The sequence below is a fragment of the Trachemys scripta genome, chromosome 12 (assembly GCF_013100865.1).
Source record: "Trachemys scripta elegans isolate TJP31775 chromosome 12, CAS_Tse_1.0, whole genome shotgun sequence".
In the NCBI taxonomy this organism is placed as follows: Eukaryota; Metazoa; Chordata; order Testudines; family Emydidae; genus Trachemys; species Trachemys scripta.
In genome coordinates, this window is record NC_048309.1 from 5470788 (window position 1) to 5493753 (window position 22966).

General features: G+C 45.8%; 1 protein-coding gene and 1 pseudogene across 1 annotated transcript; both read left to right on the forward strand.

Annotated features, from left to right (window-relative positions):
- Window positions 1-3101: 3101 nt before the first annotated feature.
- On the forward strand, window positions 3102-20502 carry PTK6 (protein tyrosine kinase 6). The gene is made up of 8 exons (XM_034787902.1): window positions 3102-3534; window positions 4580-4701; window positions 6134-6297; window positions 13766-13919; window positions 16529-16690; window positions 17673-17854; window positions 18840-18993; window positions 19770-20502. Exons 1-8 carry the CDS (start codon window positions 3311-3313, stop codon window positions 19958-19960), a joined length of 1353 nt encoding a protein of 450 aa, XP_034643793.1. The 5' UTR covers window positions 3102-3310; the 3' UTR covers window positions 19961-20502.
- LOC117886238 lies at window positions 9724-12259 on the forward strand (annotated as a pseudogene).
- Window positions 20503-22966: the final 2464 nt, after the last annotated feature.

Sequence of the window (22966 nt, forward strand, 5' to 3'; positions counted from 1 at the left end):
CTTTCTCTGTTTTTCTCATCAAAGTATTGGAGGAGGATCTGTGAAGCTATTGGAAGGTTCTCAAGAGAATCTAGGAAGGGCCCTCTTAAAAAATAAAAACACATCAACTGTGTGTATATCCATCTCTTACCATACTTCCTATCTTTCTTATGCATTGGGATAGTTTGCACTTGTGCCTTTAATAATGATGCTAAAACTTCCAAACATCTTGAACTCTTTTTTCCTTGACTTGCTTCCCATGAGATCGTACCTACCAATTCCCTGGGTTTGCTAAACTCTGCCTTCTTGAAGTCCATTGTCATTATTCTGCTGTTTTCCCTCTTAACATTCCTTAGAATCAAAAACTCTATCAACTTCATGATCACTTTCATCCAAGCCTCAAATTCTCAGCCATTTCCCCCCTTATTTGTCAGGATCCAGTGTAGAACAGCCTCTCCCCTGGTTGCTTCCTCCACCTTCTGTAATAAAAAGTTGTCTCCAATGCACTCGAAGAACTTGTTGGATAATCTGTGGCCCTGCTGTATTATTTTCCCAACAGATGTCTGGGCAGCTGAAGTTTCCCATCACCACCAAGTGTTCTGCTTTGGATGATTTTGTTAGTTGTTTTAAAAAAGCCACATTCACTACTTCTTCCTGGTTAGGTGGTCTACAATAGACATCTACCATGACATCAACCATGTTCTAACCCCATTTACCCATCCATAGCCTTGCAACAGGTCTGCCTCCCATTTCTATCTTGATCTCAGTAGGAAAGTTTATAGTAAGTATGGTAAGAGCCCACCATGGCTTAACTAGGCAATCGTCAACGACCTGAAACTCATACAAAAAGTGGAAACCAGGTCAAATTACTCAAGATGAATATAAAAAGACAACAACACCAGCATGTAGGGACAAAAATGAAAAGGCCAAGGCACACAATAAGCTAGGGTTATAAAGGGTAACAAGAAAACATTTTACAAACACATTAGAAGCAAGAGGAAGACTAAGGCAGAATAGGGCCATTACTCAATGAGGAGGAAAAGACAATAACAGAAAATGTAGCAATGACCAAAGTGTTAAATGCCTTTTTTGTTTCAGTTTTCACCAAAAAAACCCCTGCAGTGATTGGACCACTAACATAGTGAATATCAGTATAAATGGGGTAGGATCTAAGGTTAAAATAGGGAAAGAACGTATTAAGAATTACTTAGACACGTTAGATGTCTTCAAGTGGGCAGGGCCAGACAAAATACATCCTACAAGACTTACAGTACTGGCTGAAGAATCTCTGATCCATTAGTGATTATCTCTGAGAACTCATGAAGAGCGGGAGAGGACTGAAAAAGGGCAAATATAGCCCCTATCTATAAAAAGGGGAATAAGGACAACCTGGGGAATTACAAATCAGTCAGTTTAACTTTGGTACCCAGAAAGATAATGGGAGCAAATCATCAAACACTTTGTAAGCACCTAGAAGATAATAAGGTGATTGTAACAATCAACATGGATTTGTCAAGAACAAATCATGTCAAAACGACCTAATATCCTCCTTTGGCAGGATAACAAGCCTTGTGAATGGGGGAAGCAGTAGCTGTGATATACCTCAACTTTAGTAAGGCTGTGGACACTGTCTCACATGACCATCTCATAAGCAAACCAAGGAAATATAGCCTAGACGAACCTCCTGTAAGATGGGTGCACAACTGGCTGGAAAACCGTACTCAAAGAGGAATTCTCAATGGTTCACAGTCCAGCTGGAAGGCCAAATCGATGGGGGTCCCGCAGGGACTTGGCTGGAGCCTGGTTCTCTTCAATATCTTCATAAATGATTTGGCTAATGGGATAGAGAATACACGTATAACGTTTGTGGAGGATACCACCCTGGGAGGAGTTGCAAGCACTTTGCTTTGGAGGCCAGGATTAGAATTTAAAAATGACTTCCTTTTGCCTCCATTTCCCCTAATGCTGGACTGTGATCCATTGATAACTCCTCTCTGAGTATGATTTTCCAGCCAGTTGTGCACCCACCTTATAGTAGGTTTGTCTAGGCTACATGTCATGAGATCTACAGGTGAAAAGCCTTGTATGGACCCCGTCCAGCACAGGCAACAGGAAGTGTTCCATTGACTTCAATGAGAATTGGATCAGGCCCCATAAAAGGCACAGGGGAGTGGGATCCCTAAAAGTGGGACTGCACATACACCTGAGTGGCTTTTATGGAGCAGTTATTACATACGGCACATAACGATGTAAGGCAATATGCTCCTGGCTTCTGTTTTGGTGCACGCGAGAGACATTGACCATAGCTCCTTGCCCCAAAACGGAGGCTAGGATGTTGCCTTTACACCCTTATGTGTCGCATGTAATAACTGCCTTTTTAACATGCCTGAAATCCTCAGGCTGACGCAAGAATCGCCACTAACCCTCTAAAATTCCATTTCATTCCCTATTCCCCTCCCCTTCGCCTCTTTCCCCATTTTCTCTCTCTTCCCTTCCTCCCTTTTTAACCTCCTTGACCCTCGTCTTTCTCTATAAATTCCTCTCCCTCTCTTCTCTCCTACCATCTCTGGTTTCCCCCTTTCTCTCCCTTTCTCCTCTCCCATGTAGCAGTCTACAGCTGGGTGAAATTCACCCAGGGGACGGCTACACTCCAATCAGGGGGTGTGCTTGCAATCTAGCTAGCTTGGGGACCACTAGCAATGAAGCCATGACAACACGGCTAACCACCCAAATGATACCTCGGGTCCCAGGTGGGCTTGCGGAGCCCAGGATGAAGTCTGTCCTGCCACAGCGTCACTGCTATTCGTATGTGAGCTAGTTAAAGGTAGGCCTCGTATGTCTGCACATGCGTCAATCACCCCTCCCGATCGCAGTGCAGATTGTAGGTACCCTAAAGTGAAACCTCATCGTGTCACACATGCCCCTCCACCTCTGCCCTTTAGGTAGGCAGCCCTGCTTGCTTCACGGGGTTGGTGCCTTGCACCCACCTGAGACCAGGCAGCAATTCACTTGGCTTCCTTCTGGCCTTTTGTTGCCAAGAGAGGCGTGGCTTAAGGGCAGGGCAGCAATTTAGCTATAAAGAAGATGATGTGCAGAGGGCGTTATTGCAAAGTCTGCTCCTGACAGGTACCCTCTGACCTGCCTGCAATGAGATAAGTTGGCAGAATTACACAGACGCCTTTGGAAGGCAGCCGGAGACAAGCATTGCAGGGCTGCTCAACACAGCTCTTTAAAGAGCTCATGGCTGGAAAACGAGGAGAACCTTGTTGACTTTGGCTTTGCTGTGGGGAGACCGAACTCCTGCCATAATTCAGCTCCTCTACCTGGCAGCATGAATTCCAGGCTTGGAGCCAGTCCTCTGTACACCAGCCTCTGGGACTTTGAGGCCAGGACACTGACAGAAATCAGCTTCCGGGCAGGAGACCTCTTCCAGGTCATCAGGCAAGAAGGAGAATGGTGGTGGGCCAAGAAAGTCGATGGCTCGAACAGGATCCTAGCAGAAGGTTATGTTCCTTACAATTACTTAGCAGAGCAGGAGACCATGGAGGCAGAATCGTAAGTAAAACCCTGCTGGGGTCAGGAATCTTAACCACTGTTTAATGCTGGAAGATAAGAGGGCTTTGCATTTGGTAGCCAAATGGCAGTTTAGCCAAGCCAAGCAGTTTTGGGTGTCAGTCTCTGAGCTGATCCATAGATAGTGGCTTGTTTCTGTATAGGAAACTACAGCCCTTTTACAAAGGTTTGTGTTACAATGAAACACTGGGGCAGCATCCTGCAAGGCAAGGCCAAAGAGAACCTGTGTGTGACACCCATATGCCCAGCGCTGGATGGCAAGGACAGCCTCTGGAAAGGGAAATAGGGAGGGCCAGATATCTAGGGCCTGAATATCGGCATCCTCTGGCTGCCTTCTTTGTGCCTTGCCAGTGACCCAGACCAGCCATAACCTCAGGTCAACAAGCTTCATTTATGGCTGTTTTGCCTCGCCAAGATGGTCCTGGGAAGTCTGGTCCCCTACTCTTTGGCTGTGAATCCCAGAGACAGTGAAGGTGTGTATGAAAAGCAGGTGGGAACGCCACTCCCACCAGTGACTGGCTGATGCTCTTTGTTAACCAGCTTCTGTAACTTAACTAACTTGTAAAGCGAACTCATCCATAGGGTTAATAGGGCCGATTAACCAGTGGCTAGTGCAGCCTGGACCCCTGTGATGAACTAGTGGGGTCCTGTGGAATATGATTAGCCAGCAAGAGGAAGCTCTCCACCAGCAGCCACCCTGGTGCTAAACCTCATGGCATGAATTTATGTCCAGGGAGTTGGGATCTGGGTGCGCCACAAAGACAATGCAGCAACCCCAAAAGAAGTCATAGATGCAGAAAGAGACTGAACCTTCCTTAGCTTGAGGGATGTGTTGATGGCGTGGGGGGCAGAGTCCTGTCCCCTGAAGCAGGTTCTTTGTGGCTGGGGGATGCAGAACAGCGACACACTGACGTCTCTAGCTGGCCATGGAGTTGTTACAATAGCACTTGATGCAGAGATCCCCAGGTGTGCTGACACTCTAGGGAGACTCCATCTCAGCACAGGTTTATTTTCTCTCCTCCTCCAGCTGGTTTTTTGGGCAGATCTCACGTTCCGAGACCTTACAGAGGCTGCTGTCAGAAAAGAACAAGGCCGGGGCCTTTCTAATCCGAATCAGTGAGAAAAAAGATACTGACTACGTGCTTTCAGGTAAGTCGAACTATTTCTCTCCCTCCTTCTGACCCAACCTCTGTAACAAAACACCAGCCCTTTTGCTTAGACCTCTGAATATGGAATTTCCTTTTCTGGACTATTTAGCAACTTCACAGGAGCCAGCCATACTAAAGACACTATCCATTTTTTTGACTTGCCTATCTGAAAGGAGAAGGTTCTTCCAATTTAGAGTGCCCTGGCATGCAATGGTATGTCTTGATTTCTTTTTTTTGTAAGAAGTAAAGGTATTTTTTCTGCTCCGCCTGCTGCTATTAATAAGGCATTTTCCTGTGAAATTGTTGAGCTTGTTACACCAGGAATCGGTGACACTGATCATAAACAAAGCTGTGTTAGATGCTGAAGATACCCCAATACCCCTTCCACCCACTTCTTTCATAGATGGTGATCTGGGTAGGTACAAACATTTTGGAAAGTTATGTGCTCAGCAGGCTGGCATGTCTCTTTAAGAAACCATATGTGATCACTCTCCGTTCCATAGTACAGAAATCACATACTTCTTCCCCTCCTCCATCCCAGATCAAATGCATTGAAAGTTGTTCCTTTGAGCCAACTGCTCAGACAGCTGCTAGAAATGGGGATTCTGAGCCTCTCTGTTCCAGGAAGACAGCAGTAAAGTTTGCAGTCTGGCAGTTCCAGTGGTTAATCTCCTGCGGCTGCATCAAGTCTCAGGACAATACCTACCAGGAAACAGAGCAAAAATAACTCAGAGGTTTGCCAGTAATGAGTGATTTAAGTTAGTCAGGGCCATAAATGTAAACATGTATTTAAACCTTAAAAAAAACAACACATAGTTCCAGCTGAAACCAGGGCTTGTGAGTTCCAGGAAGACTTGTTGGAAGGCATGTGTCTAACAGAGGTGTGCACTGAGTCCATGTGCAGCAGGGAACAAGGATCAGAAACACAAGATCAGAGGACACTGGATTCTTCTCTGCAAGCATTGGCAGTGTTTGAAGGGAACGGACTAAAATTCCTGACAGCATTGCTAGTCATCACTGATACACATTCTAGCTGGTTCCATATTTGGTTTATTTCAGTACCCAGAGTGAGCCAGGTGCTTTATAGACACTGTCTCCAGGGATTACAATCACCATTACACCTGTGCTGAGCACCCACAACTCTGCAGTCAATGAGAGCAACAGATTGTCCAGCACCTCTGACAGCCAGGCCTTAAGTTAAAGCAAATTGGTGATTTTAGTGAGAGATCACCATGTTCGATTCTGAAACCCAGGTGCAGGAGGTAGGCAGACCCTGTACAGATCCAAACCTTTCCCCCACCTGTGACAGGTGTGTGAGGAATGACTTCTTGCCTCCTGGCATGTTGTCAGTTACTGGAATGGGAAGGTAGCAGCACATTTAATGACTGCTTTGCATTGTGTGCTCCTCCCGCCTCTCCTCCTTGATTTCACAGTTCGGGATGACTCAATTGTGAGGCACTACAAGATCTGGCGGAACTCCCAGGGGAACCTCTACATGAACGCTGCGCTCTCCTTCCCAGATCTGCTCAGCCTGGTGGAGCATTACAAAGCGAAGAACCTCTCCCACGGCCTGAGACTGACAATCCCCTGCTGGAAGGTAAATCTGAACCAGCCAAGAACTGCCAGAATGATGCTTGTGGTGGGAGCGTTAGTTGGTGAGTGAGTCAGGATATGGAAGGACAAGTTTGATGTCTTCTTGCATGCAGGCCTGGAAGTCAGATGGGCTCAGTACAGGGGTGACTGGGTGAAATTTTATGGCCTGTGTTATATAGGAGGTCAGATGGGCTCGATCACAGGGTGAAATTCTCTGGTTTGTGTTCTACAGGAGATCTTAAAATCTATTAGTTAGACCAGGGGACTTGAAATCAGAAGACTTAAATGCTATTCCTGACTCTGTCACCGACTCTGACTTTGGGCACATCCTGAAACCTACCTGTGCCTCCGTTTCCCAATCTGTAACATGAGGAGAATAATACCCACTTTTGTAAAATCATTAGGAGGTAGATGTCTCATAAGCACCAAGGGCCAGATTTCAAAGGTATTGAAGTGCCTGGAGATGCAGATAAGTACATAGTAGCATTTTCAAGAGATGTTAAACAGGTTAAGCCCCTAACTCCCATTGAAATCAATAAAAGTTAGATGCCTAATCTGTTTAGGCATTTTTGAAAATCCCTCTAAGCACTTACCTGCATCTTCAAGTCAGTAAATATCTTTACAAATCTGGCCCTGCATATTCGTATTGTTAGGTGATACATGAGTTGGCACACTTATAGCATGAGAGAGATACCATGGTCTAGATCGGGGCGGGCACACTTTTTGGCCTGAGGGCCACATCGGGTTTCATAAATTGTATGGAGGGCTGGTTAGGGGAGTGGGTCGTGGGTCCTCCACCCCCGGGACCCCTGCCCCATCCACACACCCCCGCTCCCTGTCTCCTGACCGCCCCTGGACCCCCGCTGCCCCATCCAACCCCTCCTCTCATTCCTGATGGCCCCCCGCCCCATCTAACTACCCCTTCCCCCTGTCCCCTGCCTGGCCCCTGCCACCCCATCCAACCCCCCCTCCTTCCTGACTGCGCCCTGGGACCCCTGCTCCCATTCAACCCCTTGTTCCCCCTCCCCAATCACCATCCACACCCCCACCCCTGACCACCACCCCGAACTTCCCTGCCCTCTATCCAACCCCCCCCCCCATGCTCCCTGCCCCCTTACCGTGCTGCCTGGAGCACCGGTGGCTGGCGGCGCTACAGCCGTGCTGCCCAGCTGGAGCCAGGTCACGCCACTGCCACCACACAGCTCAGAGACCGGGTCAGGCCGGGCTCTGCAGCTGCGTTGCCCCAGGAGCTCACAGCCCCGTCGCCCAGAGCATTGCGCCGGTGGTGGAGTGAGCTGTGGCTGCGGGGGAAGGGGAACAGCAGGGGAGGTGCCGGGGCTAGCCTCCTGGGCCAGGAGCTCGGGGCTGAGCAGGATGGTCCCGCAGGCCGTTGTTTGCCCACCCCTGGTCTAGATAATACTTAGTCCTGCCATGAGTGCAGGGGACTGGACTAGATGACCTCTCGAGGCCCTTCCAGTGGTACGATTCTATGACGTCAGGAACTCAGCCAGAGGTTATGGGTCTATTATAGGAATGAGCGGGTGAGGTTCTGTGGTCTGCAAAGTGCAGGAGGTTAGACCAGATGATCACAATGGTCCCATCTGGCCTTAAAGTCTATGAGTCTATAAGAGTCATGAGAATGATTAAAGAATTGGATAACATGCCTTATAGTGATAGACTCTAGACTCAATCTGTTTAGCTCAACAGAGAGAAGGCTAAGGGGTGGCTTGATCACACTCTGTACGTACCTGCATGAGGAACAAAACTTTGATAATGGGCTCTTCAGTCTAGCAGACAAAGGTATAACAAGAGCTAATGGCTGGACATTGACGTTAGACAAATTCAGACTAAATAAAGCACCATTTTTTTTTAACAGTGGAACACCTTACCAAGGGCTGTGGTGGAGTCCCCATCACTGGCAATTTTAAAATCCAGATTCGATGTTTTTCTAAAAAATATGCTCTCGTTCAAACAGAAATTAATTCAGACCCACGGCCTGTCTTATCCAGGAGATCATGCTTGTTAATCACAATGGTCCTTTCTGGCCTTATAAAGCTGCTAATGAGTAAATAAATCCGCCCCCGACACAGAAATGCACACTTAGTGTCAACCGAACACTGCCATCCAGTGACTGCACGTATATTATATACTCCTGGGGGAATTCTGCCCCACTGAACGCATACAGAATTCATATCCTCTGCAGATTTCTTTGCTCCCCACAGAAAAATGGGGAAGCAAACAAATCTGCGGGGGACACACGCTGCTTCCCAGGGAGCCCGGACATCTCTCTTCGAGCACCTGGAGCAACCGGTGGAGATGTAAATCACTGCGGGGGGTGCAGGGCTGGGCACGTGTGGGGAAACATCAATCACTGCCAGGCGGACGGGGCTGGGCATGCATGTGACTGAATGAGCGAGAGAGGCTATTGCAACACACCCGGCATGGAGGGATAGAGCTTCAGGTTGTTTGGAGGTAGGCTCAAGGCAGGCTTTATCCCCTCAAGAAGGCTAACGGCATTTTGGGCTGTATAAGTAGGGGCATTGCCAGCAGATCGAGGGACGTGATCATTCCCCTCTATTCGGCATTGGTGAGACCTCATCTGGAGTACTGTGTCCAGTTTTGGGCCCCACACTACAAGAAGGATGTGGAAAAACTGGAAAGAGTCCAGCAAAGGGCAACCAAAATGATTAGGGGGCTGGAGCACATGACTTATGAGGAGAGGCTGAAGGAACTGGGATTGTTTAGTCTGCAGAAGAGAAGAATGAGGGGGGATTTGGTAACTGCTTTCAACTACCTGAAAGGGGGTTCCAAAGAAGATGGATCTAGACTGTTCTCAGTGGTACCAGATGTCAGAACAAGGAGTAATGGTCTCAAGTTGCAGTGGGGGAGATTTAGGCTGGATATTAGGAAAAACTTTTTCACTAGGAGGGTGGTGGAATCTCCTTCCTTAGAGGTTTTTAAGGTCAGGCTTGACAAAGCCCTGGCTGGGATGATTTAGTTGGGGGTTGGTCCTGCTTTGAGCAGGGGTTGGACTAGATGACCTCCTGAGATCCCTTCCAACCCTGATATTCTATTTTATGATTCTATTCTATTCTAAGAAGAGCAGAAAATGTAGCAGCCTTCTTGCTTAGTTGTTACTGTTCCTACTGTTATTGAATTGTTCCCATTCTTAATCAAGTCTCCCAGCAGCATAAAACAGGTGTAAAAATTTTAAGGCTCCTTTACGTTGCCAGAGTGGTATAAAGGCGCCTTATTGTAAATGACAGGAAGGGAATCCTCAGCTAGGAAGATCTATGTGGTTTCTTGCTTTTTTTTCCTCTGCCCGAGTGGCACAATGGAGATAGATTACAGTTCAGGATCTATTTTACTTACCATTTAAAAAAAAAAAGACTTTGAGGGCAAATAAAACATTTGTCAAGCAGTCAATAAAATGTCAGGACAGTCAGAACCGAGCACTTCCCGAAGTAGCCAGGCAGGTCCAGATGAAGTTACCAAAGGGATATTCATTCTTGTGCATGATGTGAATGGCTTTAACATCCTGCACCGAAAACAGCTACACCAGCTTCTCATGCAAAACTGCACGCGAAGGGGGACAAATTATTTTGCGCATCCTGCAATGTTGTTCTCAATCATGACCAACAGTCTGTAATTTGTTGATCATTTTGCCTTAAAAAAAAAAAACGCAAACTGAAGGAAGATATGGCTCAAGAGGAAGGCAGAAACATGTACACTGAAAAACAAAACACAGGCGGAGAAAGAACGTGTGGAGGTGAGTGGAAATATCAGAAAATGTTATAATATAGAAAAATAAGATAAGTAGCTTAGAAGAGCTATAGCGATGGGGTCTCCGCTTGCTTGGAGATCTTGAATAGACAGCTCTGTTTTTAAACTTTTTTTAAGTGATGACTATGGTCAGTTTTCTGTTGATAATAATACACTCTACACTGTCACTTTTGCATTTTCATGTGATGTTCTACAGTCGACTGTAATTTAATAATGCACTTTTGTTATTGAGTGTGAGTCTCCTGAATAGAGGCATAAGCCAAATTACTAAATATTACAATATATATATAATCATGTGATCATTTACTATACTATAAATCTAAATTAAAATCTAGACATTCGGAACTAAATGCAGGGGGAGGGATAGCTCAGTGGTTTGAGCATTGGCCTGCTAAACCTAGGGTTGTGAGTTCAATCCTTGAGGGGGCCATTTTGGGATCTGGGGCAAAAATCTGTCAGGGGATTGGTCCTGCTTTGAGCAGGGGGTTGGACTAGATGATCTCCTGAGATCCCTTCCAACCCTGATATTCTATGATTCTATAATGTGAATAAATGTATTAATCTAAGATTAAAAATGTCACATGGATAGTAAACATTGGTGCTCACTCAAGACTTATCTAACTTCTCTACTTTCAGATTTTTACAGCATGAGTGAAGACACTAGCGGGTGCCAACATTCCTATGTCAAAGACTGACCACCCACTTGTGCAAGATTTTCTTGACAACAGGGTCCGGAACGGTGGTGCAATTCCTGATAGGACACAACTGACTGAGGCACTCACCCAAAGTGTACCTCAAAGAAAAGGAAAACTTAAAACTGAAGCTTAAAGACAAGAAAATCGCTGTTATCTTTGATGACTGTACTGTTTGCACCATTAGAACCTGCTTGCCATGGGCATGCTAGCTCTTTTTTGATGGATAAAGTGTTTTTGATGCTGTTAATCAGTCAGCTGTTTCACAGGCTGTAGTCAAAGCAGGAAATGAGTACCAGCTTGATTATGAAAATGTTTTAGTAATTGATACTGACAATGTTAGTTACATGTAAAAGGCATTTGATTCTGTGTTTTTGACACTGTTTCCAAATTCTGTCCATATCATCTGTTTCGCACGTATTGTTAATTTAATTAGTGGATCATTTCGAAAGCCTTTTCAGCTGGTTGATACACATGTAAAGTGCTTCAAAAACATGTTCTATAACTCTGGTAGTAGGAAAGTGCGGTACCTCCGTTTCATTAACCAGAAACTACAAGAGGAGTCTCCAGATGCAAAAGCATCCAGACCTTCTAGCCCGGGTAGAACATGCTGGAACATCTGGTTCCATGATATTCAGTATCACGCTAAGAACTTTCAGTTCTACAAAGAGTTCTTCAGTGAAGAGAGCAACAGCAACTCCTCAGTTTCTGTGCAAACTGTTCAGAAAATGCTGAATGACCCAACTAAATATGTGTTATTGAAAGTACAGATCGCTTTTGTACAGATCACTTTTCTAGCACAGAAAGGTGAACAAATTCTCAGTTTAAATCTGGCATTTGAGAGCAGGAAGCCTTGCACTGTTAAAGCATTTGACCTTCTGGAAGAAGAGCAGATATATTGCAGTTCACATCTAGAGCTCCCTTCAGAAAGCACCTCAGAGTTTTTCAAATGTAGGGAAAATGTATCTCCTGTTGAAAGACTTGTCTTTCTAGATCTCTTTAAAGAGGCATTCCATGAAGCATCTCAAAAGCTTGACAAATATTAGTCCTTTGGACAACCAGGTCTGAATTTACTGAAGGCTTGTAGGTTATTTGATCCTCATTGTGTTTATATCTTGCCAATACACTGTGTGAGTGTTTTCAAGCAATACCTGGTTTTTCTGAGGTACCTGAACAGGAGCTAAAACTGTACAGGGAAAAGATTGTGCTTGAAGCTATTCAAAGTAAACCTATTTTTGTAGACCTCCAAGTCTTTTGGCTTTCGGTGAAAGAGAAGATTCCAAATATCGCCAAATTGGCCTTGAATTGCATAAATGCTGTCTCAAACCCTGCAGATGGAAAGAGGAAGTTTTTCACTGTACAATTTTATCCTTTGCGCAGGAAGGAAATCACTAAATGAGAAAAACTTGAAGGCTCTTTGTTTTCTGTACTATAATTTAAATAAAAATACTGGATTGCATTGAAATGCAAGACAATGATTAGCAAAAATGAATGACTTTCATATGTGAAAGTCTGAGCAATTTAAAGTGACATTCTACTTTATTTTTATTCTGCAGTTTGGTGTTCTGTAATGTAATTTCAATGAAAATCCAGGTTATCACTGGAATGTGGGTATTGGTTACCAAGTATCTGCAATGTAACTTTCATGTGTTTAGGAAATGCTGGATTGTTGTTGTGACTTTTTTCTGTATTGCAGTTTAAATAAATTACTAAAATAATTGAAACAGGCATGATTATATTGCGTTATTTTGACAAATAAAATATGGAGAATTTTGCAGAATTTTTGGTGCAGAATTCCCCAGGAGTAAAATTATACAAGTTCTTCCAATGTTGTATATACATCCTATTAGTCACTGCCCATTCTGTAAGATCAGCAACTATAGAAATCAAATTTGCTTGGCAAAAATCAATCCCTGGTGTAAATATTGAAGTCAGGGGAGTTACCCTCAGGATGATGGCAAATTAATGCATAAGCATATCAAGAAATGGCAAGGGAGACTGAAGGAGCAAGGTATCAGGATAGCATCTCAGATTGGCAGATGGTTTGGGTGTATATTGGAACTCTGTGTGGGTAGAAGATTGAGTGTTATCTAGGGGGTATGCATCTATGTCATTTGACTAAGGAAGCATGTAGCATCTTTTATGCTCACCCAGTGCCATGGAAATAGCAGCTGATACATAGACCATTCCTTAACCCCTTCACTGCTGCCTGTACACACATGCTCACTGCAGCAGAAGAAGGATGCAATGAAGAAGCCTTGTCTCGCAAATAGGACACCTGTAGAGAAATCAGCCAGGTCACCAGCTTTTGCTTCATGGATATTCATGTTGGAAACCTGAGATTTGGCAACAAAAAATCATAGATTTCACCCTAGGGGAAAAATCATTTCCAGTTGTGACTATTTCACCCAGGCTGCAGTTAGGAACTTGGCCTGGGTGCAACTTTGCTCTCTAGATAGTGAAGTCTCATTTGTTTTTGAAAGAAAAAAAAACACTTTTTCCTTGGTGAAGTGGCATGGGGTTTATGCTTGTGGATGTTGCCTTTCATGTTGCAAAAGAGAAAGTGAAGAAAGAAAAGGTGGTATTTTTGCAAGTGGAAAAACATGTGTTGCCCTGCCCCAAAATGGTCTAATTGTCTAGGTGCTTACATGGCTTCCCTCAATGTGGTCTGCAAACATCTCCATGGTATCTGAGTACTTCCATGGTAATGACACATTGTAGGAGCACATCCTGGAACATCTGGTTGTCACCGAGTGATGTAGAGCGAATATAACATCCTTTCTCTGGATGTATAATCACATCAATCACCCTGATTGATTGGTCCATCAGCCCTTGCAGAGAGCACTGATCACAACACATCACTCATCTTGTTCTAGCCAGGCCTTCAGCCACCTGCTGGCCCAGCTGTCAGTGGTGGACCTATATCTCCGTTATTTCCCCCAATGGACTTTCTCAGGCTGAAACATTATAAAGTTGTTTTGTTGTTGTTTAATCTAGCAAGAACAAGAGCCTCTTCCTCACTGGGATGACTGGGAAAGACCCAGAGAAGAATTCAGTCTGGTCAAGAAGCTGGGAGCTGGATACTTTGGAGAAGTCTATGAAGGATATTGGAAAAACAAGGTCAAAGTTGCAATTAAAACAATCCCCAAAGGTGAGAACTTTTATTCTGGAGGAATGTTTGTGCTCTTTATCTAGAGAGTGTAGCGGGGGCTTGTCGTCTTTTTGCTACTTCAGCTTCCCCCACTGTCTTGCTACTCTCAACCACTGGCCAAACCGAAACTCTGCCCTTTTCAGGATAACGAGAGTCCATTGACAACAAACAACTGTTCCAACCCAAGTTGAAGCCTTTACCCCCGAGTCCAGTGCTTCTCACACAGGCCGCTCCCGAACAAAGAACTTACCCCTCCCACAGTTCCGGACTCCTGCCTGCTTCTTTGCCCTTTTCCCTGGATCTTTCTCAGACTGCTTCCCACAGCCCCTTCTAACCTCCTTCCCTGATTTCCTCTCAGCAAAGACCCCAGTCCCTGTGGCAGCAGGCCTCTCCTACCTGTCAACAGAAGATTATTATAGGCAGGAGATGGAAATAGAGTTAATTTATATTCCTGCTCCATTTCCCAGGATTCTTTTCTCTGGCCTATGATTGCAAGAGTGCCACTGGGAACTACAACTCCCAGAATGCCTTGCTGCATGGGTAGGGTGGTGTCACTGTAGACCTGCCTTCCACTCTGTGGTAGAGGGTCATCAGTCGTTGTTGTGGGTGGGTTTTTTTGTTTTGTTTTTTAAAGGGTCGTGAAGAAATGCAAAGTATTTGTAACCACAGTGGTTATGGTGCAAACTTACCCCCCACCCCTGAGGCTTGCCTTTATCCTTGACTTATATAATAACAAAGCCCTGGGGCAGGCCTGTACCTACAACATGAACGGTAGCCCCAACTCCGAGCAGACTGTTCCTAGGGTTTCTCTCTGAAAGACCTTCCTCCTGCTTTCTCTGGCTCCAGAAAGGCTACCCTAGGTTAAAACCCAGCCAGTTCTATGGATTTAAGTGTGTTAGTCTGCATCTTAATGAGTATTGAGAGACCTTCTCGCTTGTGTGAAGCTAATTTAGCCAACATGATTGAAAAACACTTCCTTTGTGCCCATCAGGACATGGCTTTGTAGTCCTAAAATGGAGATAATAAGATCCACTTGGTCCAGCTGCCAAAATGAGTCACTAAAGTCCCCTGACTCCATGCAGGGTCCTAAAGCTGATACCCAGTATGGCAAAATAGCCAATGTTGGTATGGTGGGTCCCACGCTTTTCTTGGTGAGGGGTGCTAGGACACCGTCCCTTGCCCCGCTAGTGGCCCAGGAAGGTGGTAGAGGAGAGAAGCGGGGAAGGAGTCTGGGTTTGCGCCTCACCCTGAGCCCCAGCCCCTCTAAACCCCAGCAGGTTTCTTACCCTCTTCCCCCTTGGGTAGGGTTACCCTCAGTCCTTGACACTGGGGAAGGGAGTCTCCCTTCCCTCCAAACTCTAGTCCTCTCTCCTTCCTCCCACCACCCTGTCTGCCTGAAGCAGGGTTTTTTATTAGGTTCCTGACAGGGCCTTAATTGAAGGTGCTCCAATTAACCTGTAGTAACCTTCCCTACTCTACAGGGAACCGCGCCTTAGTAGGCCTAGGGCTTATACCCGCCCACTTCCCAGCACCCAATAAGATCACTCTCCCACTGCTCCCTGGCCCTGCTGTGTCTCACCCATCACAGTATTGGTATGCTGAGAGGTACGGGTGACTGAATGGGTCACAAACCTCTTTGAGATGGGGTGTGACTACACCCTTCAATTAACACAACTCTCAGGATAAGTTAAGCACAAGTGCCTCCCCTAAGACGACGGGTTGTGAACCCACCCAGAAGTTTTACTGGGTGGGCAGAGCAGAGGAGCTTTTGGCTGAGGTGAGTACAATGTGACCCTGGAAAAGCTAGAGAGTCTGGTGTTGGCTAAAAAGGCTTGGGGCCATAAGCTAAGACACTGCTTCTTTTGTTCTCGACGACTCCTGCATTCAGAGAAGCAGGCCTTTGGACTATTTCCTTGTAGGTTGTGGTAGGCAACCTTTCAGAAGTGGTGTGCTGAGTCTTCATTTATTCACTCTAATGTAAGGTTTCGCGTGCCAGTGATACATTTTAATGTTTTTAGAAGGTCTCTTTCTATAAGTCTATAATATAGAACTAAACTATTGTTGATTGTAAAGTAAATAAGGTTTTTAAAATGTTTAAGAAGCTTCATTTAAAATGAAATTAAAATGCAGAGCCCCCCGGACCAGTGGCCAAGACCCGGGCAGTGTGAGTGCCACTGAAAATCAGCATGCGTGCCATAGGTCGCTTACTCCTGTTGTAAACAAGATTGCATCAAAGAAAATGCCAGACTCCATCAATTTCTGCTTCCAACTGGAACATCCTCCTGGCCCCGAAATTTGACTAGCTGCTTAGGTCGAAAAGGGGCAACAGTATTAATATTGTCATCTCAAGAGTAACACCAGAGACTAGCTCTGTGAAATGCCCCATTTTAGGATTCTGCATCTCTTATCTACGAAGGGGTGTTAGTGGGACAATTTCTTTGTCCAGATATTCTTAGTTGCTTTATGATGGACATGAATGCCCGTGTCTCCATCTCTCTTAGGTTTCTGCCAATAGCCTCTTGGACTTGGAAGAGGTAATTCAATGTAAAGATCTCTATTAAAGCACCTCATTCCTTTCCATTCTCTTTTCTTACATGGCTCCTTTGCAGCTGACCTGACGTACCAGGCCACTTTCAAGAACGAAACCGAGGTCATGAAGAATCTGAGGCACAAGCACATCCTCTCCCTCTATGCCATCTCTTCTGTTGGAGATCCTGTCTACATCATCACAGAGCTCATGCTCAAAGGAAACCTGCTAGATTTTCTCCGAGGTAAGGCAGATTAGTGGTGCTCCCTGGTGACTTCAAACCATGGTGAGTGGAGAAAGAGGTTTGATCTTCAAGCTGCCCCCTCCCTTCTTCCTTAACTTACAGCGATGATACAAGCTTAGGTTAAAAACAGGGCACTGGAGGATGTATCATAAAAACTAGAGGATGATCTCCAGGAAGGAGCTGTCTCTGGAACAAGTATGACTGATCTAGTAGTAGGTGAAGCCAGTGGCAGCTGTGGTAGTTCAGGCAGTAGCTGTCTCATGTAGGGCACCCCAACAATTGAGGCCTCCAAAATAATTGGTGGACATTTTTGAAAATGGTGGTCTAGTCTCTTAGGAACCACGGGTACTTCACAGTTCTGGGATTAAGCAGGTGGAAAGTGACCCAGGGTTCACTTTTTGAAACCACCTAAGTGTCTTAAGAAGCTAAGTCTCTCATTGGACTCCTAAGGTGCAGATTTTCAAAGGTATTTTAGGTCCCTACACTCTTGGGAGTTAAGCATCTAAATACCTTTGAGGCTCAGGGCCTAAGTCACTTTAGAAAAAAGAAATTTAGGGTCCTAAGTGACTTAGTTGCTTTTGAAAATTTTAGCCCAAGACGATTGTGGTGGGTAGATACTAAACCCATGTCAGTAGTTACCTTATACTTTTCAATGGCGGAGATAATTTAATTGCGGGGAAAAGTCAGAGGCACAATTTCATCCTTGCTGTCCATCCATCATTGGTTTTAACAACAGCAGGGATGGAATTCACTAAGTTCAGTGATGTCATGCAAGGAAATGCAATACAGAGATCTATTGTGTTGCGGGTATGCTCTTACCCTTGTTTGATTTCTACACAGGCTTCCATGACCAGCTAAGATCTTGCTTTGCCTTTTCACCACAGTGTGCCTTCCACCACCCAGAGCTATTTTCCTGTCTTTGATCCACATGGCCGTTAGAGCTAGATAATAATAGAAGGATCTTTTGTTCACTTTTTATCAGCGTCAGAAGGGGAGCATCTGGAAATGACCGACCTGGTTGACATGGCATCCCAAGTGGCTGATGGGATGTGCTACTTAGAGTCTCAGAATTTTATTCACCGAGATTTAGCTGCGAGAAATATTCTTGTTGGAGAAAACAACATCTGCAAAGTGGGTGACTTTGGCCTGGCCAGGCTTATCAAGGTATTGTAAATCAATTCAGGGCTGACAGTGGTTGGTTTGGAAGGGGGAAGTAAGGAAATGTGATTGCTGAACCCTGATGAATCCCTCAATGAGCTTATGATAACATAAGCCCACTGATGGTTAATAACCATGAGCCATAATCTGCTTAGAGTTACCCCCATGCAACCATGGATTTCCTCCACGGTGCTCTGAATACATTCCCCTCTGAGTAATGTTAAAATGTGGCTAACTTTGGACACACAAATTAATGGAGCAACAGGCGCGTTTGCAAAGGAATTGTCTCAGGGCCTGATTCTGCAACCCATTCTCATGCAGGATAGAGTTTACTCATGTGAGTAATTCCATTCAACTCAGCGGGCAACAAGAGGTGAGGAAGGATTGTAGAATAAGGTGGATTGGAATGGATCCAATGATCAGTAGATGGGAGAAGCTTTCCACAGCAGGTGCTTCTCAACCCCGAAACAACATCAACGCCGAATACACTAATGATCTCTTACGGCCAAATCCCTCCTAGTTTTCTGTGGTTGCAGAAGGCCTGGGAGCTGCGGAACCAGTGTGGTTGCATTGGCCAAGAGTTGGGGGGCAGGATATAGAGCCAATATGGGATGTGAAGCCGTCCATCGAGGCTCCCTGCCCAGTAGCATGTAGGGAGAAGGCCAGGGATGGGATCTCTGTGGGGATTGCGGGAGCATGGGAGAGTCATGGAATATTGTGCTGGGCTGATGTGGACTGCACGGAGGAGCTAGCTCCACAGCTAGTGTGGGAGGGTGATTCCTCTCTTTCTGCTTTGCCCAGTTTTTCAGACTGGTCTCATGCCTGGTCGTTGGAGAGCAATTACCCAGTCTCACCTGCTGTAAAATCCCAGTTTTGTTTCCTTCAGTCCAAACCGAATGGCACCAATTTTTGACATCTGGAGGGAGCAGAGCGCTGCTTCCAGGAACTGTATCTACCTCTCCTTTTAATCACAGATCCTTTGTGTTTGCAGGATGATGTGTACTTGTCTTACTCCCACAATATCCCCTATAAATGGACAGCCCCTGAGGCCATTTCCCACGGACGCTATTCCATCAAGTCCGATGTTTGGTCTTTTGGGATCCTTCTGTATGAAATTATCACCTATGGGCAGATTCCATACCCAGGTATTGTGCCTGAATGGCGAGGAGTTGCACACAGCATAAGTTTAATTTCACGAGGAATCATGGAAAGCACCTGCTTTGTGTTTGGTTTGGAGCCCAAGGTAGAGGCATTGGCAAGAAGCCGTGATGACTAGAGCTGTGCAAATAATGGATTTTTCAGGTCACTGGCTATTCTGAAAAAGGAAAGAAAATTGTTTTGATTTTGAGCATTTTGGAAAAGTTTTTAATTTTTTTTAAAATGAGATAAAGGAAATTTTGAAACAAAAAGTCACTTCAAATGGGAAGATGAATACATTTCATTTGGGATTTTCTAAATGAAACATTTTGGTTCTTTTGGCATTTTTTAAAAGTTGTTTTTGGAACAGAAACTATTTGATGAAACTGACATGTTTCGATGTTACCAAATCTGCATTCTTCATTGAAAATAAATGTCAAAAATTTTCACCCAGCTCTTGTGCTGACAAGATGCACACGTTACAGGCATCAAAGCTTGGGAAAACACTCTTCTTCTGATTGTATCACAGTATAAAGCAAGATTAAAAGACTCCTTTCTGCCCTCAGTTAACCAGCATCTTTCCCACTGACTTCCACGAGTGTAACTCAGGGCAGAATTGAGCATGGCAATTTATATTCCAGCCACTTTCCCAAGTGCATACAAGAATGCTTCAAGAAGGAATAATGGCACTTACCCCCAAAGATACTGGATTCCAGTTGTTATTCTGGCTGTACTTGGGTTATGCAGTTATGCTTCTAATATACTTTTTCTTCCTTATTTGTAGGTATGAGTAACAGCGAGGTTTGCAAAAAAGTCCAAACAGGTTTCCAAATGTCCCGCCCGCCAAAGTGCCCACCCATGCTCTATGAAATCATGCGCAAGTGCTGGCACCTCAGTCCAGATCAGAGGCCTGACTTCCAGTACCTCAAAGGGAAACTCTACAGTTTCACGCTCTATGAGAACCCAGGCCGATAGCTGCACCAGGAGCCTTCTCTTTCTGTTTCCTTTCATCTCTTTTGAAGCCTGACATTTCTGTTATAAAGACCTCGGGGATATGAAACCAATAGCTCTCTGGCCTCTGAAACAAGTACACAATGTAGCCTTGGATATCTGCAGGCTTTTCCTAGGTCATTTTCTGATATACTAAGGATACATGCTTAAAGAACCGCTGTTTCCAGAGAAGATTAATCTATTTCAGGAGCAAGGACTCATGTCACTTATCAATCATTTCACACACAAATCTGAAGCAACACAAGCAAAACCATTTGGGGTTGATTCTCTCACTATAAAAGACAATATATTCCTTCTGTCCACCTTGCAAATTCATTTCAAGACTTCCTGCTGACCAGACCATTGTATAGTTACGCCTGCTCCACAGACGCGATGGTGTTCTGTAAGACTTAATTTTTGCAGTAATGTTAGAATGTGTAAATGATTAGCAAAATCTATGACAATAATCTACATGTCCCGGGGGAACTTTTATTGGACTCCACGGTGAGGAATAACAGAATGATCAGCTGTGCAAGACTCCAGGGTCTTGGAAAAGGAGCAATGGCAATCTATTGGGAAAGGTGGGTGGATCAGTAGAAAGAGAGAACACCTGATTCCATTCAAAATGTGCTGTAGGGAGCCCGTGCCTTGAACTGCAAGTGTGGATGCTGTTGCTTTGCTTCAATACAAATTGTTATACACTGACTGCTGCGCTAGGTGGGGTCACTGGATGCTCCCCCTGTTCAAAAAGTGCATCATCGTGGTCATTAATGTATAATTCTGCACCACACAGTGGGTGCAATCCAGGATATGTTTTTAGAATGATGAGGGTTGGCCCCAAATCCATTATGTTCCCTTTCAATCCATCTTTTTTTTTTTATTATTTGCTCCACTCCCCATTATACAACATAACTGTCCCTGTATTTTAACTATCTCAAATCACCATCTGGGCGGGAGGGGGGAACGCCATAGTCCTAGCCCAAAGTCTAGGTCAATGCTTGCCCGAAAAGCTGCCAAGCATCAACCTCAGACTGTGTTGAACCCGCAGAAGAAAAATTCTGCCTCCAGAAATCTTCCCCCAGGAGTGCCCAGCCCTGCTTTCAGTTCTCCAGCTTCTGAATGGAAGGATTGTCACCCTGAGCATCTGAGCTGGCCTGTGCAGGATTCCAAGTGCAGACGAGGGAGAGGAGAATGAACCGTCGAGGTGGAAGATGCTGGGGTGTAACGCTACACCCTGAATAGCGAAGAGTCAGGGCTAGACTTTCTAGGGCTAGCTAAAACAATGACATTCAGGTTGATTAGGAAGGAGCAGCTATAAGGCATTGGAAGGGATATAAACCCTCATGCCCTAGGGCATAACCCCACCTCTAATTAGTGGTGGTGAGGAGGAAATACTTTCCTTGTAGACAGGTTATCCCAAGACTGATATTGCAGGGTACCTTACACACTGAGACAGCTGGTGCTGGCTGCTGTCAGACACAGGATACTGGACTAGATGGCTCTTGGACCTGGTCTAGTCGGGCAGTTCCTATGTTCCCATGGAAGGCTAATGGGGAAAATACCATCCCCTGCTTAACATATAAAGCAATCGGGGTGACCTCTGTGAGGAGCACTAAGCATGAAGGGAAAATCACCACACAGTGAGCGCCCGTAGGGAGGGAAGGAGCGAAATTAGGTTGATAAGACGTTGGCAGGGGAGTCCAAAGAACCAGTTCCAGGCCTTGGTCACCTATGGGAATTAGAATTGGCTGGAGTCAGAGTTTATTCATGGCCTAGCAGGGCTGCCCCTCCCCAGCAGGAATAAGTGATGTCGAGGAGGTTTGAGTATCACAGCCACTGCGATGACTGGAGAGGCAATTGTTAGAGGACTGCACACATCATTGCTTCTGTAAGCCAAGCTGATGGCATCCACCCAGGGCTCCTTGCAACCCTCATTCCCCTGCCCCTCCCCCCAAGATTTGTGTGTGCCACCCTCCCATCCCCCTTTATTTCAGGGAATAACTGTAACCCTCCCCCCAGCCCTCCCTCATTCCAGGGGCTCTGTGTCCTCCCTGTTCCCCCCGCCCCCCGATATTAGGATCCCCTGCTATCCCCACTTTCACCCATTCCCTCCTCTCTCCCACAGCAGGGGTTCTGTGTCCTGCCTAGTCCCTTCTTCCCCCTGCCAGAGGCTCTGGGGGAGGGGGGGTTCCATGACACCCTTTGAGTCCTGGGGTTCTATGTCCCAAATGGGGGGGGGTTTCCAGGCGTTCTGCATGCCCCACCCATCCCTGGGGTTCTGTGTCCCTCCATTCCCTGCCTCCCCCACATTCCAGGGCCTCTGTGTGCTCCCCTTCCTCCCAGAGGCTCTCTGGGGCCCCCATTCCACCCTCCCACCCCATTCTGGGGGCTTTTCATGGGGTCCCCCCATTCCCTGCATGCCTTCAGCTGTATGTCCCCCCCCCCTTTGCCCTGTATGCTAGCGGCACACTGTGCCCTTCTTTGCCTGTGGCTCTGTGCACCCCCATTCCCTCCTCCTTTCCCCCCATGTTAGTGGCTCTGTGTGTCTCTCCCGTACCTGTCATGGACCAGGCTTGGGGGAGGCAGCTGGGAGGAAGGAGCTGCTCCTCGCCCTCTGGCTGAGCATCTGGCCCACACTCTGAGGCAGCTCGGCCTAGCGAGCAAGGAGCAAACCGCTTTTCTGGCTTTGCGATTCTCACCAACATTCCAGCCCAGTCAGCCCACTGATGGCTAGAATGTTCCCAGACATTTTGAAATTCATCAGATGTGGTGTTCAAACGTGACTGTGTCCCATCTGGCCAAACCTAGAAATGCTGTCACGTTACATAAAAAGCCTCTCTGATCTCGGGCAAAGAAGCAGACCCAATTGGCAAATAGTAAATTTTTCACCATCCAGCATGTCACAATACAGTTTAGGCAACAGCAATGGCTGTAAATTGTGGGACTCATTGGTTTCCTCTGGTTCCCCGTCCATCCCAGTTGTCTGGAACA

Coding starts and splice junctions, on each gene's coding strand:
- PTK6 (XM_034787902.1), top strand. CDS start 3,311: ATGAATTCCAGGCTTGGAGCCAGTCCTCTGTACACCAGCCTCTGGGAC. Junction 4,702..6,133: donor TACTGACTACGTGCTTTCAG/GTAAGTCGAACT, acceptor TTGATTTCACAG/TTCGGGATGACTCAATTGTG. Junction 16,691..17,672: donor CCTGCTAGATTTTCTCCGAG/GTAAGGCAGATT, acceptor ACTTTTTATCAG/CGTCAGAAGGGGAGCATCTG.